We start from the raw sequence: 19,175 nt of genomic DNA, 5'->3' as shown, positions 1-19,175 counted from the left end.
GTGATGTTTATTTACAATCTAACTGTATATTAATATATAATTTAATTTCATATGTTACACTCATTTCTATTGGCTAGATCTTTGAGTTTATTTTTATATAGACCCAAAGAATTGCACGTCATGTATTATGACTTCATATATACAAAATGATTTCGCGGGGAATTTCGAAGCGGCACAATCATTGGCCAAACTGATGTATTGGATAAGATATCACTGCACTACAACTCAATTTATTTTATTGTAAAAGTAAGTAAAATCACGGAAATGTATGCCTAATTAGTACCTGAGTAAGTTATCATAATTAAATTATAAGCATTATTTTGAATATCCTTCATAACCCCAAAAGATATTTAGAATAATGCTTAAATCTATCAAATAGCTTAAGTCACAAAATATCAGGGCTGGATGGATATTAAACATACAGTAATTGCTTATTTCTATTTTGATAACATCATTTAATTATATACATATTATGACTATTATAAAATATCGGATAGCTCCATAGTCCTGCTGGTAGGGCAAAAAAGGCGACTTAATTCAAGATTTTAGTTTTCTCTTCTTTCTATTTAACTTTCTTCTTCTTAACGTCGTCCTTGACACCGCTTCTTTTTTGGCCTTTGCTTGAGCGCTCGCCTCCTGTGGAAAAACGTAAGTGGCTAATAAATGTGGCCCAGATTCACCATACTAGTAGTCTATAGAAGTGGTAGTTTCTGTTATTACTTAGCGATCAGCATTAAAGGAGTAGGACGACTGGTTTCCACATTGTCAGTGTAATGTAGCCGGGTTGCGTGATGTCTTCGGAGGCATGCTTCAATGCACTATAAAAAGATATTCACTATACAAGAAGACATAAAACGGATAAAACTGCATTCTCCCACTGCAAAAAAAGTCGCATCTCGCACTTCACGTAAAAAATTGTACTCAATCTCCCATGACGATTTTTTTTCGAAATCAACAAACCAAGAAAATGCCAAGTTGTTGAGAGACTCATCCTCATTCCAAGGGGATCTACATTCCAAGGGAATGGGTCTAAGTGGGTCTAAGTGTACAAACACAGAGACTTTATAGTCCATTATCTCCTAGGATGTACATATGCAGGTACGTTAACAAATGCACATTACTTCAATCTCGCATTCAAAGCTATTTGATTAGCTTTATCATGTAAGTAATTTAACTCAATTATATTATCTTCAAAACTTAAGTTTGAGTTATCAACTTTGAGCTATAAAGATATTCTTAATACTTTTATTTGTATGCTTGTATATTTGATAATTCAATGAAGGCATGACATACTGTATATATATATATGTTAAAACTAAATCAGAAATAATTTAAATAGGCGTAGCCTGATGTACAATTCGTTTGGTGGATGTAATTTCATTAAAGTCTTGCTGAACTTGAAATTGCATCATTTGAAGACACTTAATTTTCAATGTTTGTGTGCTACTGTTATATATATGAAATGTTGCCATCGAAATAAAATCTAGATATGTTTTCCTTTTAATATACCTTCACTTGGAGGTTGAACCAAACATTTAAAAATCAACAAAATGGTTCCCAATATCTATTTAAGCGGCTTATATGGGTAAGGTATGTTTATATTAACTCATGTACTAGTAGATGTAAAATCGAAAATTGTAGTATAGTTTATATAACCGCCCAACTACCCAAGCCTGTTTACACCGGACCCTGTAATCAAAGGTCGTGATTCACATGTAATGTATACAATAAGACTGTGAAATCCGATAAGCATAATAACTATTCAATTGTACAATATATATGCAAGTATCAATATACAGTTGTTGACTGGGGTTGAGGGCAACAGATGATTTGTTGAACCCGAAGACACACTGTTGCCCGAGGTTGAAGGCCAAGGACAACAGTTTGTGTGAGGGTCAAACAAATCATCTGTTGCCCGAAAACCCAGTCGATAACTGTTTTGTTATACCCATTGACTCAAAACAATGCATTGACGTCACGTATTGTAGGTGTGACGTCACTCCGGTCCAACAGCACATTTTACCAGTCGATTTTAACAGTTCTTTGGACCGCTCGACGAAACAGTTAATTTATTGACATTTTTGGCAATAGAGTTTATATAGGAACTATTTTATAGGGGTATAACAATAGTGCATATGTACTGGCTAAAATAGTAGCATATGTCTAATAGAGATTTGTAAGATAAAGTAACTTATACTTGTACGTTTATTAAAGATGTTACACCAACGGCGAATGATGCTGTTATGACCCAGAATAACAGAAATGAGAAACCAGCAGCTAAATTCAAAACACAATTTAATTATATATACAATATTATACAAAGATGGTTTACAATATCTAAAGTAATCGGTGGTGGTACAAGACAAGAGTAATACGATGATTCAAAGTGTTACTTATCTGTATGCGAATATTCTGGTATAATCCGTTATCCTTCCGGGTTTCAAATTAACAATAATCACAAATCCACGAGGAAAATGAATATCCACAGATGATTTGTAAAGTTCCAGGCAGTAATAATAAATCCACACAAAGTGTTGTAATAATCCACAGATAAAGTCACGATAGCTCTCCCAATAGAATCTAATATGGCACTGTACAATTCTTGATGTGTCTCATTACCGTCTCATTACAGTTCTGTTTAGCTTTGGACAGTTGGAGTATATATAGCTAAACCCTAATTCAAGAATATTGGAGAACCTTCTACTTCTAGAAATATCTAACTAAAAACAGTAAACAAATAAACACTCAGAACTTTCTGGAAATTGATCATTCTAGATCTCTACTTATAATCAACATGTTTACAAACCTAAATAAATGATATGACCTTGATAGGATGTATTGATAATAAAGCTATAGGAGTTATCTCCCTTATCTAATAACAACATGTATTTAGTGTCATACATAACACACCCCTCCTTAAAGAAAAGAAAGTTTTCTTGGAAAAGAAACTTTCTTAAAATATCAAGTTACATTTAAATCCTTAATAAAGCATCAGCCAGAATATTGTCTTTCCCTTTGATATGTTTGATGTCAAGATTGTACTCTTGCAAAGTCAAACTCCACCTGAGAATTCTTTGATTTTTGTTTTTCATTTTCCCAATGAATGTCAAAGGGTTGGGGTCGGTGAAGACTAACACAGGCACAACTGTAGTCAGAGATACACATCGAATTGGTTCAAGGCCAAAATCAATATTAAACATTCTTTCTCAATGGTGGAATAATTTCTCTGGTGTTTGTCAAATTTTGTCGAGAAATAACAAATTGGATTGTCAATTTGTTCAGAACCTTCTTGCATCAAAACAGCACCAACACCTACATCGCTGGCGTCAACAAACAGTTTAAACTGTTTATTAAAATCTGGAGCAGTCAGAACTGGTGAGTTTGATAGTATGGCTTGGCTTTCAATTTCTCAAAGGCAGACTTACATTCGTCTGACAAGCAAATTTGACATTTTTCTTTAACAAAGCAGTAAGTGGAGCTGCTATAACAGAGACATTTTGACAAAATTTTCTGTAGTATCCAGCCATACCAAGAAATCTCATCAGCTCTCTCTTACCTCCAGGAGTTTGAAAATCTATAATTGATTCTACTTTGGCCTGAACAGGTTTAACCTGCCCCTGTCCTACAACATGGCCTAAAAATTCAACAGCTGCATGAAAAAATTCACATTTCAATAAGTTTTCAGTCAATTTCATGGTAGTGAGTCTCTCGAAGAATTCACGAATCCCGCGTAGATGGTCTGCCCACGTGTCGTGGTAGTTGATGACGTCATCAATGTATCCATCACAGCCTTCCAGGTCTGATATCACGCTGTTAAGAAGACGTTGAAATGTTGCCGGGGCATTCTTCATACCAAACGGCATAACTTTGTACTGGTACAAACCTTGTAAGGTTACAAATGCCGACACTTCTTTAGCTCGTTCTGTTAATGACACCAGCCAATATCCTTTCAACAGGTCAAACTTGCTTACGTACTTGGCTTTGCCAACTTTGTCAAGACACTGTCTGTTTTACTGACAGAGTTTACTTTTCTGAAGTCAGTACAGAACCGGTATGTCTTGTCTGGCTTTGGTACCAGAACACATGGAGAGCTCCATTCACTTTTGCTTGGTTTAATAATATCATTGTCCAACATGTATTGAATTTCTTTCTTTTAATGTTCTTCTTTCAAAGGATTGACACAGTAAGGATGTTGCTTGACAGGTGGCGCATTGCCTACATCCACGTCATGATAGATAGCATCTGTTTTGCCTGGTGTATCCGGAAACAAATGTTTATACTCAAGTATAAGATCTTTCAGTTCATTTCGTTCCTTTTCCGATAAATTACATAGTTTCTTGTCCAAGTTCGCGAGCACATCTGAGTTTCGTAACTTAACACCACAGTCTAAACCTACATCTTGTACACCACCATCTGAGTCTAATTTACAAATGTCAGCTGTACTTTCACTTTGTGATGGTACAGAGGCCAAAGTAGCAATAGGTTGAGAGGTCTTGCTCTCTTCTCTATCTACATATTTCTTAAGCATATTAACATGACATAATTGAGTTTTCTTGCGCCTCCCTGGAGTTTGTACAATGTAGTTAACATCATCGACCTTTTTCTCAACAACATAAGGTCCAAAATATCTAGCTTGCAAAGGCTGACTCGGTATTGGTAATAGAGCCAAAATTTTGTCACCTGGATCAAAACTTCTTGCACGGGCATCTTTATCATACCATGTTTTCATTTTGTTTTGAGTAACGGCCAAATTTTCTTTTGCCAGTTCACATGCCCTTGTCAATCTTTGCTTAAAGTTAGACACATACTCTAAGAGATTCACTTTAGAATCTTCGTCCAAAATTTTGTCTTTCAAAATTTTCAAAGGACCACGTACAGTGTGTCCAAACACAAGTTCAAAGGGACTGAAGCCAAGAGATTCTTGTACAGATTCTCTAACGCCAAACAACAACATGTGTATACCTTCGTCCCAATCTCTTTTGTTTTCAAAACAATAAGATCTCATCATATTCTTCAATGTCTGATGAAAACGTTCTAAAGCACCCTGAGACTCTGGATGATAAGCACTAGACTTATACTGCTTGATCTGGAGCTGGTACATGACTTGTTGAAAAATACCAGACATGAAATTCGAACCTTGGTCCGATTGGACAGCTTATGGAAGACCAACCAGTGTAAAGAATTTAACCAAAGCCTTGACTATGTTAGGGGCCTTAATATTTCTGAGTGGAATGGCTTCAGGAAAGCGTGTGGAAGCACACATAATAGTTAAAAGATACTCATTCCCAGACTTAGTTTTGGGTAGAGGACCTACACAGTATATAATGACTCTACTAAATGGTTCCTCAAATGCTGGAATGGGGTGCAGAGGTGCCACAGGGATTTTCTGATTAGGTTTCCCTACCACCTGACAAGTATGACAAGACCTACAAAAATCAGCCACATCCCTTCTCAACTTGGGCCAAAAGAAGTGATCTAAGATCCTGTTATAAGTCTTGGTCACACCTAAATGCCCTGCCATAGGTACATCATGAGACAAACTAGGAATATCTTGACTATACCTCGGTGGGACAACTATTTGATTGACAACCTTCCAGTCTTCCTCGGGAGTCACATCAGGGGGGCGCCACTTGCGCATCAACACACCTGACCGACGGAAGTAACAAACCGGGACTTCGCAGCCTCTTCCTCACTCAAAGCCCGATTACACAATAAGGAGATTTCAGGATCTTTTTCCTGTTCTACTATAAGCTCCTCTCTAGACAAAGATGATTTACTCATCATGTCAGCCAAAGAAGTACCTTTGTTAAGAACAACTCTATCACTATCAAAGTCTACAGGATTGCTCAAAAGATCACACTTACTCCCGACATCCTCTATATCATGAACCAAGAAAGTGTCACCTAACCCTGGACTATTATGATCCTCAACTACTGCAACATCAGAAACCTTCTTACTCATTGAACGAGTTACAGCACAAGAAGGGAAAATACCAGGGAAGTCCTGTTGAATAGTCTCAGCATCACCTGTTTTATCAGGAATACTGGACACTAAGGGATCTACCCTAACTTTCTCTCCAGCCAAGTCATTGCCTAAAATAAGCGACACGCCCTCTATGGGAAGTTCCGGTCTAACACCTCTGACTTTAAATAAACACAATGGAGAGGCACATTAACAAAACCTAACTCTACACCTTGATGCAAAACACTACTACCACACGAGGTCTCATCAGAGAAAGGCACTACGCCATCTAATATTAAAGAATGAGAAGCCCCAGTATCTCTCAAAATCTTCACAGGTTTCAAGTTGGTGATATCACTAGTAAGTGAAACAAAACCTTCAGAAATGAAGGGAGAGTACTTCTCCAAGACACTATCAGACTCTGGGCTCTTAATCTCAACAGACACTTTAGAATCTTCCCCAATATTACTAAGTTTCTGACTAGGCATTGACATAGCTAACACAGAAGGAACTGACTGTTTACGCCTTTGCTCCTTACGCTGGAGAGAATAACATTCAGACATAACATGTCCTACTTTCTTGCAGTAATTACAAACAGGACCAGAAGGAGACCACACACCTGCCGTATGATCTGTTTTAGAATCAGTCTTATCACCTAATTTAGGTTTGTCGTTAGAAGGGCCACTAAAGATTGGGTTCCTAGGCTGACCAAATTTACTAGTACCTGTGGTACTGTTTTTGTCTTGAGAATTGTTTTTAACAAATGAGCCTTTGTGGGTGAGAGCGTAATCATCAGCCATTGTAGCTGCTTCACTAAGTGTTTCAACTTTTCTCTCATCTAAATGAGTTTTTATCTTTATGTGGACACAACGTTTATATCCTCTATCAACAATAATTGCCTCAATTTACCGAAATCCTCATCAATTTCTTTAGAATCACACCACCTATTAAATAATTGTTCTTTTTCTCTGGCAAATTCTATATGAGTTTTTTCATCTCTCTTTCTCGAGTTTCGAAATTTCTGGCGGTAAGCCTCAGGAACTAACTCATAAGCTTTCAAAATAGCTTTCTTGACTACTTGGTAATTTTATATCTCATCTACAGACAAAGAAGAATAAATGTCTCCAGCTTTACCAATCAAGACACTTTGAAGAAGCATTGTAAGCTTATCTTTAGACCATTTCATACTATCAGCTATTTTCTCAAAATGCAGAAATACTTGTCAACTTCTTTCTCTTGAAAAGGAGGAACTAACCTACTGTTTCTACAGACATCAAAACCTCTGTTTCCTTGTAAATCCCTAAAAGTTGGATTACTTGAACTGTCCTGAGAAGCTAGCTCTAATTCTTTAATTCTAAGTTCTGTTTCAGTTTTAATTTTCTGCTTCTCTGGCTCAAACATCTGATCTCTCTCAATCAGTTTTCCTCCTAACTCCTTTTCTATTTTTCTTTCTCTCATTTCTTTCTCTATTTGTTTCATTTTCATATCATGTTCAAGTTCCATTTGTCTAATTTGGATTTCTGAAGTGACTGTTTCCTCTATATTATCTAATGCACTAGAGTCAAATTTGCCATTGTCAACAAAATATCTTATAATTACATTCCGAATTTCAGCTTTCCTCAAATTAGTTTTGATAGTTAGGCCTAAATTTTTACTCAATAACAGTAAATCCTTCTTATTAAGTTGCAAAAGAACGTCCAGGGATGGCGCTTCAACAAACTGTTCTACCTCCATAATAGTCATGTTTATCTAGCTGTTGGTTTCAAATGTAAACTCAAAGTTTGTACACAAATTTTGAAAATTTCTTAATTAATTTTTCAAAGTTAGATTTCACAAATAAAATATCGATCTCGGACACGAGCCCCCAATTCTGTTATGACCCAGAATAACAGAAATGAGAAACCAGCAGCTAAATTCAAAACACAATTTAATTATATATGCAATATTATATAGAGATGGTTTACAATATCTTAAGTAATTGGTGGTGGTACAAGAGTAATACGATGATTTAAAGTTTTACTTATCTGTATGCGAATATCCTGGTATAATTGTTCAAATGATAATTATTTTCTCTGTCGGCGGTCCAGAATTTTAAAAACATTTTATACAACGGTTGTAAAAAATATTAGAAAAGTTCCAACTTATTTCTTAAAATATTGTTTTCATGTACACTATGTGACTATGGTATGTAGAAGACGTGTCGATTCTCAGTACAGAAAAGCAACACAAAAGTAGGTCTATTTGGAACTTTCAGTAGGTGTGTTATAAAATGTTGTGGCAGAGTAAAATATATCTTGGAACACAAACAACAAAAGCACAAAAATGTAAAATGTGTTGATTATATATCAAATGCGATAACATCAAGATGAAATCAAAGACGGAGTACATGACAGAAGTGTATAAACATCATGCTTTACGCCTCCTTTACAGACGGATTAGCCGGTAACACAAATCGAGTGCACTGGATCGGATGAAAACATATTTTTTCCAACGAATCCGCATTAAAAGACGGGGACAGGTGTTTGTGTAGGACTGCTGGATCTGTATATAACGAGGCTCGACGGCAATCGGAGCATCGTCCGCTTCAGCAGCAAACATGAACCTTCTTCTTGTATGTGCCCTCCTCGGGACGGTCGCCATCTCACAAGGTATGACTTTGCTATATCGGATGTATTATGTTTTACCCTTTAATACATCTCGGTAATTTTGATCAAATGTATGGTTCGAATCCAGCAATGTTGGTGTGGTTAATATTAATAATGTGTAGATTTTAAATTAGGTGCAAAATACTGTGACAAATAAATAGAAATCAGCTTAATTATTATGTGTGATAAGTCTCCTTGTTTTTTGACATTCGTTATTCTGTTGGTAAAACTATCTTTGTGTGATACAGTTAATGGTTCAGCTGTTCAAAATGTGATGGGGAACTATCCAGTTGTAAATTGTGGTAGATTATCATGAAGATGAATCATTGATGTTTCAGTTTCTGCCTGGGGATGTGAACGAGGCTGGGTGCCATACTGCAGCCATTGCTATTTCTTCAGTACAGATAAACAGTCATGGTACCAAGCAGCGGTATGTATATATAATAATATTTACATTTCCGTTTTTCTCTTTGCTATATAACCTTACCAATGGCGAAATCGTTTACACTTGCGTAAATGAAGTGGTTGCCGCGCAAGAATACACACAGCGGAACACTGACTTCCGCAAGTAGTGTGAATGCGCATCGGGTTAGGCCTATTGTTTCTGTATGAAACATCTTCAAAAGATTGCATGTTTGGATGTTATGTAAATCTTAAATTAAATATCAGCAAATAAAAAATAACAAATATTGTGTAAATGGGATGAAAAAAAGATAAAGTATATGTGGAACTATATTTTGTGTACTCTCTAAATTTGACAACATTTCCCCTCCAAATTGAAGATAGCTGTTCCGGGATTCCACCAATTGACCGGCTGTTCCAACGATCGTATATCAGTGGAAAAACAGAGATTTATTTTATTTAAACACTTGATTTGAATGAAATGGTCAATCGAAATGTAAATATAAGGAATAATTTTGATTGTTTGTTGTTTAATGGTGTGTAAACTGCATTTTTTTGTACATATATTTCAACATCATGCACTGACGCGCGTCATTTAAAATATATGTACAAAAAATGCAGTTTAAACACCACTAAACAACAAACAATAAAAATCATTCCTTAAATATATACATCTAATGACAATAAGCGGTATTATCGAATGATAAAGTATATTGTAATAAACAATAGATAAGATAAACATTTATATAATTATGGTAACATGGAGATGTAGAACATATTTAAACGTCCGTCACTTAGCATGATAAACGTTATATCCATATGAATCACATTTTGATAATACAAGGTAATAACCCTGTTACAAAGAATAATTTGATATAAAATCATACTGTCTAATATAACTTCATATTCGACAACAGACGTTAATGAATGTTGGTATTTTTTGTCTTTGTTGCAAAATTCCAGTTTACATGCGCCGCTAAGGGTGGAACTCTGGTTGCCTTCAACACAAGAGCGGAGATGTACTGGGTCAAGAACTACGCCAAGAGGAGATGCAGTGAGTTGCTTCTTTCTCACATTCTGTAATAAGTTAGAGGCCATAATCGAAAACCTAGTCTCAAGTGGTTTTCGACACGATGATATGGGGATTTAAAAGAAACACATTGCAGTAAAACTTGTTTTCCGCTCTACACTAGGTACATCTACAGTAGCAATCGTCAAAAACGCTTGCTTTGTAATAGCAATGAGACAAACATTTCTAAAAACTAAAATTGATGTAACAGTTAAATGGAATACATATGAATTCATTCTCTCTTTCAACAACGTTTAAAACTATTTTCAATAAAGATAATGCATGATACCTAAATATTATTTGTAATTTAATAGTTAATAAGGAGTTGTCTCTTTATCTATTGTTTGAAGTAGATCCAAATAATTAGACAAATACTACTATTGTATTAATATCTTGTTAAATTGTTATCAAACAGAAAGTTGAAAGGGAATCTGAACACATGTCACGTGTCATAGATGTGCTTAAAGAATTACACTCGTTGACAGATCTAATAACTGTATAGATTGTTTAACCGGTCTAATTTTGTATTGAAATTGAAATACTGAATCATTCGACAATATGACCTTAGTCCATGAGATATTTTTATTATATGGTATTGTTGTTGAGAAATGGGTCATCCATATTAGCTGTAAAGGCTGATGACAAACAAACACAATGAATGATATATATTATTCTACCATTATAATTATGTGAAATAGTTCAGAAAGATCCGCATTCAATGCTCGTGGGCCAAATTTTACAATGAAATCATATTCATAGTAACACAATCATTCAGCATGGATAATAATATGTAAACGGGGTATTTAAAATCGAGTTTCGTCGAATACTATAAAAAATACATCGAACCAGTGACTTTCCATCCTATCTATCAAAACATACACCAATGTAGAGAGGATGATATATTTGTATTGACAATGTTACTTAGACACTGATTGGTGGCTTGGAGGAAATGACATCAGAAATGAACGTAGTTGGGTATGGCAGGCGTACAACACCCCCGTGAACAGGGACTGTGTCGACTGGGACCGTGGACAGCCTGACAACGCCGGCGGCAACCAGGACTGTATGCTGCTGTGGGCCAGACGAGACTTCAGATGGGACGACCAGAACTGTGCCAGCCTTAAAAACTACATCTGTGAAAAATACACGGTAAGTCAGAACGTCCGTAAAATCAGCAAATTATCTTTAGCTTGAGCGGGTACTTTTTACATACGAGGTATAATGTCCAGGTAGAACTAAGTACCTTTCATTCAATTGCTGACATGTTATCTACACTTTCTATTGCCTTTTTATTCTTGTTATTGTTATTTCGCTTCGATCAGGTTTTACCATAAACGTTTTGCCAACAACTTTACCCAACATTTGCAATCACATTTTATAAACTGATAACTGTTATATTCCTATGTAGCATCAACGATACCAACGACATTTATATAGCATAATTCTGCTATTCTGTTTTACTTTTTCTCACAGGGATCCCAAAACGTATGCAGGTGTTTGGTTTAATTACTCCTATGTATACACTAAAGATATAAGTATCTACCCGTACATATATGTTAATCATGATTAATTAAAATTATTGAATCACTGATGTTAACAGATTGTTTTGCTTTTAATTTAAGTGTCACAAACTTTCTAATCGATATTCTAATGATTATGGTGATATTTGTTCAATCTTGTTAAGTACCATAAGAGTCTTTAGCCAGCAGCAGATTTGTTACTTGTAACCCCAATACCGAATACGCTGTTAACACAAGTAAACACATAACAAATTGTGATGTGCATATTTATCATTGGAAATCATAGGTATAATATGAAGATAATTTTATTGTTCATGTTCAAAGTTGTGAACACATGTATATATATTATGGTCCTTATGCTCTATCGCTGTTTCCATATGCCAATTGACAGAATATCGAATAGCATTTTACCCTTCCGTAGAGGTATATTATTCCGCCAGTTGCAACGGAACGGCCAGATAAACATGAAACATTCAGAACTGTTTCATTAAATTACTTAATAGCTCTCCCAAAACATTAAATTTAAACAGTAACAAAATTGATACCGGTTCTTTATTTTGAAGAGGTTATATTAATTGATGCTAAAACGATCGGATACTAAAAATCGCTTTTATTTGTTCTTTACTATGATCTAATAAACAAGTGTAATATTTATTTAACTGACGTTTTAAAGAACACGTTAATACTGATACTGTCGGGGATCAACCGGAATGGAGATGTTCCGGAATCAGAATTCAGATAAGATTTAAAGGTATTACATGTGTAGCAAATTAAGGCTCAGGATATTTAGTTGTACATGCTAGTAGCCCTGATACAGCCCCCGTACTTTTCTGAAGCAAAACAAAAAATCAGCCAATCGATGTGGAAATATTGATGTTCGGATGTTTGTGCCGCCATAAAAAAGTCTTGAAAAGAAAGAAACGCTCTATATAAAGAAGCCCACTGTAGAAGATACAAAAGGTACTGAATGGTAGGGTAAAATCACACTTTTATTAATTGTTGATTCTGCGATGCCGTAACTTATAAGATATATTGTGCAGTGGATACTTAGCAGAGTGCAAAACTATACTAAATAATTTTAGAGCAACATGATTATGTTTAATACATGTGCTATACAATAGACCAGAACTATGAATACATACATGACACTGATGTTATGTCTAGGATGTACAGCACATGCAATGACAACAGCATCAGAATTCATACATGCATTTCTCCAACTACATCGATGACGTTTTGGAAGTTAAAGAAAGCTCAGATCAGATGGCGTGTGCTTGTAAATGTATGGCGGACTGTTAATCATATTCCAATAACCAAGTAATAGAGGAATGTCAAACGTTTACCAGGGAGCTCTGTTCTGATGATAGTGTCAACCAGTCCTCAGACATCCTGGTGTATGTGAAGAAGAGAAGACACAATGGTAGTGGTATGCTATCGTTTTAATCATCAATATACAAAAACTGTAAATATTACTATTACATCTGTGTCTGAAATAATCATCTACATCACAAAAAAACCTGCATCACAACATTTATCTTGTCTTATCGATCTTAGTATCAGTTTTCACTTTAATATCAACATAAATTTCCTAGATTTATATAGGAATATTGACTAAATTTGCCCTCTTTCGTTCATTTATTTTTCCATAATTTATTCTTGTTTTATTTCGTAAATATCCAGGCTACCATATGTTTTCCTCACTAGTCATTTGATCCATGGATTAGCAATTTGTCTCTTCCGTAATACGTATGTCGACTGCTTCAGAACAGTGATGGCGTTTTAGTGCACTAATGATCACCCTTTACAATATAGTGGTTTTCTAAATCCCTAATTAGTCACAATTTTCGGTGATTATTACGTCACAGAATTCACGTGAAATGTTGACGTCATAATCACCGAAAGGTGGGAATAATAGACAATAATTTGTTCTTTGGCTTCGTTGTTTTGGGATCTCGAAACCGCCGTATTGGTATGGCCCATTATAATTACATTGCTTACACCATGTTTTACTAAGGTACAAGGATACTCAACGCGTATGTAATCAAGTGTAACTTTTATGAAATACAAAAATATTCTTTTTATTCCAAAACCTTACTTTGTAACCTGTTGATTTAATCATTAAAGATTCAAGACTAACAACCGAAATAGAAGTTTGAATTCAAATAAGTACAATATTACACTCAACATATACTCTCAAAGCCTAACCTATCTACCTGTAACATTCCATAAGAGACCTTTTTTGTTTGACATCCCCTGAATACGTTAGAATGTTATCAGATAACTGAAAGGCTCACCACGAGAATAAAATTTCAAAACTTAGATTGATGCAACGAAAATCAAAATTAAGGTACCTGACAGGTCTATGAAACTTGTATAAATTTAGTTTCCAGTAGCACCCCGGTGTCTGTACTCAACGCCCTGTCGAGCTGACGCGCTTCACGCTTTGCTATGGGAAACATATATTATATATAGATATAATACGAAAAAATGAATTTCTGTTAAAATCATTTGAAGATACATGTAACAACTGATTTTAAATTGAAAAGTAGGGTAACGGAAGGCTAAAACTAAGAACTGCTTTTAAATTGAATAATCGGGTAACGGAAGGCTAAAAAGTTGGTAAAAAAGAGTATATCAAGTATAATATCTAATCTTCATATTCTGGGCTGATTCAATAGTTTTATTATTGCAGTTTTCATATCTGTTACTGATAAAATTCATAAGAACGGTCAATTTCCTCAGATTGCTTAGACTTGTAGTTATTGAATGCTTGTCTTAGGGATTGTTTAAATGTGACTTTTGACGTTTTATAATCCATATGATAAGGTCTATTTACATGTCTTAGTCTAGCCTAGTTTATCCAGCTGATTCGCATTTTTATTTGAGTGTCCTAACATATATATCATAAGGCCATGGCCTAAGAGGGTCCCATATGCACCCCTCCCCGCAACCTCCGAACCATTTTTTTCTGAATACTTATGACCCACTGATCACAAATCAAACTGTTAAATTTGCATAAGTTGGGATGAACTTTCGGTTATGACGTCATCGAGATGGTCGCCAGCTCGCATTTTACTATAAATGAAAAGTAGTCATAACATTCACATTTTTCAATAGAAGTAGACAAATGGGGTATCAAATTTAAAATGACCACAACGCAGGGAATGAAAATATCGGATTTTAAGCTCAAAATGGTAATTGTTTAGCAAATTTTTCATATATGGCTTGACACAGCAAAAATATTTCCTAACTGCAAATTATTGCTTCTTATCAGTTTTTTGACCAAAAATCAATCAGTTTTAGCAACAACAACAAAAAAACCCAATGATAATATTGTATAAGTTCCGATTATGACGTCATTAAAATATATTTTCACTTTCACTATCAAGTGAAAAATATTCATAACATTCACATTTGTCAACTGAAGTAGTGATTTGTACGCAGAAAATGAAAAAATAAGATTTTAAGCTCAAAAATGGTAATTTTTCATCATTGTTTTTTGCATATTTGGCTTGACACACAATTATCAGTCGAAGGCATTGATCCATTTCTCTCTGGCCGGGACCACGTTCCTATGATGAAGGAATGGATGCTGGTTAAAGTTGGGTATCATCAGAGGATATCATCTAGATACTGTGAACCAACTTCCTTTAGCGAAAAAAAAAGCAAAAAAATAAATCTTAAATATGTAATGTAACTAAATGGTATAAATGTTGACGACTAACATTATATCCTTGAATACGCAAGTATTAAGAGACATGGAAAACAGATATAGATGTTATGAATGGTTTAAAAAAATCATATTGCTTTTCTTCAAGAAACGCATTTCACTGATGAATTATACAATACGATTCACGGAGAATTACATGAGTACGAATGTAGCAGCTATAACAGTTATGGTAGTGGTAAAAGTTGTGGAGTTTCTATCTTCGTTAAAACAATCGCTGCACAACAATATTGTAAAGTTTAAGGTTTCAAATGAAGGAAGATATGTCTTAATGAATATGGAATTTGATAAAACATTGATTACTTTTAAATTAGTAAATGTTTATGCACTTAACGACGAGAAAAACCGAAACTCGTATTTCAAGAAATTAAAAACAGAAATAGAAAACTTCATTATGGGATAAGTAATACTAGAAGGGGATTTCAATGAAATTCTTAACGAAAAAGACAGGAAAAGCAACGCAGTAAGTTTCAAAACAGGAACTACTTATGGATTAAAACAAATAAGGCATTCGTACAAATTGATAGACATCTGGAGAGAAAGAAATAGACAAAAATATACCATTTACATGGAGACGAAACATATATTGAACTAGTAGAGTTGATTATTTTTTGATAAATGAATAAATTTCAACTTTTGTAAAACATGTAGATATTAGACCTGCCCAAATTAAATCAACAGATCATCAAGCAATATCAATGAAGCTACCGCTAGAGCAAAATGATATAGCTGGTCCAGGAGTCTCGAAAATAAACAATAGCATTTTGGATAACAAAGAAATGTATGTACAATTGTGTTGAACAAACACTAGAAGAAAGTAGTAAAGCAGGTCTCAAAAAAAGACAAACTTGGGACTACTGCAAAGCTACGATAAAAAGTGAAACAATAAAATTTTGCAAAAACAGTAACGATGAAAAAAAGATACAAAATTAGCCAGATATAAGATAATTTAGCACACATATACAACAAAAATGAAATTTCTACTACAGACGAAAGAGATATAGGGGTTTTAGAAAAAAAGCAAGAACTATTGTATGAATAAAAGACAGGAGGGACACAGGTTAGGGCGCGAGAGAAATGGCTAGAACAGGGCGAAAAAAAAACACAAAATATTTCTTAACTCTTGAAAAACAAAGGCAGACAACAAGAATGATTAGAAGTATTAGAGATGAAAAAGGAAATGTTGTAACGGAGTCTAGTGATATTTTAAGATCTATACATAATTTCTATACTAAATTATACATGTCTTTAAATCTAAATAAAACTCAGATCGATGAATATGTGCACAACACAGATGAAGGTGCTAAGTTATCAGAAAGTGAAAGTAGATCATGTGGAGGCTACATTACGTACGAGGAAAGCACCAAAGCTATTTTTAAAATGAAATTAAATAAAAGTCCAGGAACTGATGACCTATCTGTTGAATTCTATAGATGTTTTTGGGATAATATTGGTAAACTGGTAACAGAATCCTTAAATGAAGGGTCTGAAGATCAAGAGCTAAGCGAAACACAAAAAAATTGGGCTAGTTTCACTAATTTATAAAAAAGATTGAAGCTTTAAATCTTGAAAATTGGAGACTTATCTCCTTATTAAATAAGGATTATTAAATTGCTGCATTTGTTATAGCTACACGAATGAAAGAAGAAATGCCAAAAATCATCCACACAGATCAAAATGGTTATTTGGAAAATAGGTTTATTGGGTATAATATTAGACAAAGTCAAGATATCATAGATTATTCAAAATAATTTAGTATAGATGCATGTATTCTCTTTCTTGACTTTGCTAAAGCTTTTGATACAATAGAATGGGATTTATGTTTTCTTGTCTTTCAAAATTTGGGTTTGTGATTTCATTCATTAATTGGGTTAAGACTTTTTATTCAAACATTAGGGTCTTTGTCAAAAACAATAATTGGATTACAGAAAATTTTGAAATTACTAGAGGTATCAGAAAAGGCTGTCCATCATCATGTCTTCTTTCTGTTATAGCAGTAGAAGTGATGGCCTGAAACAGAAGAAGAATACCGTTAAACACAAAGAGCCTGATAAGTTTGATAAATACTCTATAGTGTAACTATTTTTCTCAGTTTCTCTATTACTGAAAACTACGGTGGCAGGGAGCGGACATGATGTAAATAAAATTATTGCGTGGGAACGAAATATTATTGCGTGGGAACGAAATACTATTGCGTGGGAACGAAATATTATTGCGTTCGAACGAAATATTATTGCGTGAGAACGAAATACTATTGCGTTCGAACGAAATATTATTGCGTGGGAACGAAATACTATTGCGTTCGAACGAAATATTATTGCGTGGGAACGAAATATTATTGCGTGCGAACGAAATATTATTGCGTTCGAACGGAATATTATTGCGTTCGAACGGAATAGTATTTCGTTCCCACGCAATAATATTTCGTTCGAACGAAATAATTATTTCGTGGGAACGAAATAATTATTGCGTGGGAACGAAATATCAACGGTTTACCTTTGGCTATTTCAAATGTGGCAGTCTGCAATTTCATATCAATATTCTTTGTAATTGGTCATTTAATGTGGTTTTGTGTAAACCTTCTTAATAAGGTATATTTTATAAAGTATATTTTGCTTCGAAACCATTAATTTAAAGTTTATTGCATGTATTATTTTGATTTGTATTCTATTTCAGTATTTGCCTTCAATGATTTGCATTAAAATTGCAGAGAAAGTCATGTAAATTCATTGTTTTACTTTTTAAAATAGTTGACTAAGTATTGATACAAAACAACTTTCGTTGTAACACAATTGCACACATTCAAATGGAAATATTGAAGCATAATGTATTAAAAGTCATATACACAGTAATATAAAAGCACATTACAATGCTTTTATTTACGGCAGCGTGTTAGGACCAATATATAGTTTTATTTATCATGTCCATACAGATTATTATCTTGTACGTTTAACTTAGTATCTTTTTAGTATCTATTGTTACAGTATCGTGTACATCTGTACGTACGTATGCACAAACACTTATCTTGTACGTCTGTACGTACATCGTTGTATCATGTACGTACATGTACAACCTAGTATCTTGTACCTACAAATTATTATCTTGTACGTACAACTTCATATCTTACAAATTATTACAGTATCTTGTACGTACAAATTATGATATAGTACATTTGCACGCACAACGTAGTATCTTGTACGTACAAGTTTATACACTAAGTTGTTCATATGTACAAGATACTTTATATATATATGCTGTACGTACAAGATAGATACAATTATATACATGTATAGTGTCCCTTGTACGCCATCATAGGTACGTGTATTTCATTAGATATATAAAGTATAATACAATAAAAACAAGACTTTAAATCGTTAAAAATAAGGAAAACATCTTTTTTAGATAAGGTGCCGTTTCATAAGTTGTAGGCCATATCTTAATCATATTACTACGGTGGCATGATTACTGTCATATCATCCATGCATGTATGATAATGTGTTCAATAGTTATTTCGTTTGAACGCAATAATTATTTCGTTCGCACGCAATAATTATTTCGTTCGCACGCAATAATTATTTCGTTCGAACGCAATAATATTTCGTTCGAACGCAATAATATTCCGTTCGAACGCAATAATATTTCGTTCCCACGCAATAGTATTTCGTTTCCACGCAATAGTATTTCGTTCGAACGCAATAATATTTCGTTCCCACGCAATAATATTTCGTTCCCACGCAATAGTATTTCGTTCGAACGCAATAATATTTCGTTCCCACGCAATAATATTTTCGTTCGAACGCAATAATATTTCGTTCCCACGCAATAATATTTCGTTCCCACGCAATAATATT

The 19,175-nt window shown here is 34.3% G+C and overlaps 1 protein-coding gene across 1 annotated transcript; it reads left to right on the top strand.

Moving 5' to 3' along the window:
* Positions 1-8,557: 8,557 nt before the first annotated feature.
* On the top strand, positions 8,558-11,927 carry LOC138329745 (perlucin-like protein). Its single transcript, XM_069277035.1, has 5 exons — positions 8,558-8,609; positions 8,945-9,036; positions 9,972-10,062; positions 11,003-11,226; positions 11,922-11,927. The coding sequence occupies exons 1-5, from the start codon at positions 8,558-8,560 to the stop codon at positions 11,925-11,927; spliced, it is 465 nt and encodes a 154-aa protein (XP_069133136.1).
* The last annotated feature ends 7,248 nt before the right edge of the window (positions 11,928-19,175 follow it).

This window comes from Argopecten irradians, chromosome 8 (assembly GCF_041381155.1).
Source record: "Argopecten irradians isolate NY chromosome 8, Ai_NY, whole genome shotgun sequence".
Taxonomy (NCBI): Eukaryota; Metazoa; Mollusca; class Bivalvia; order Pectinida; family Pectinidae; genus Argopecten; species Argopecten irradians.
The sequence above is the reverse complement of the archived record's forward strand: the minus strand, read 5'-3'. Positions and strand labels throughout refer to the sequence as shown.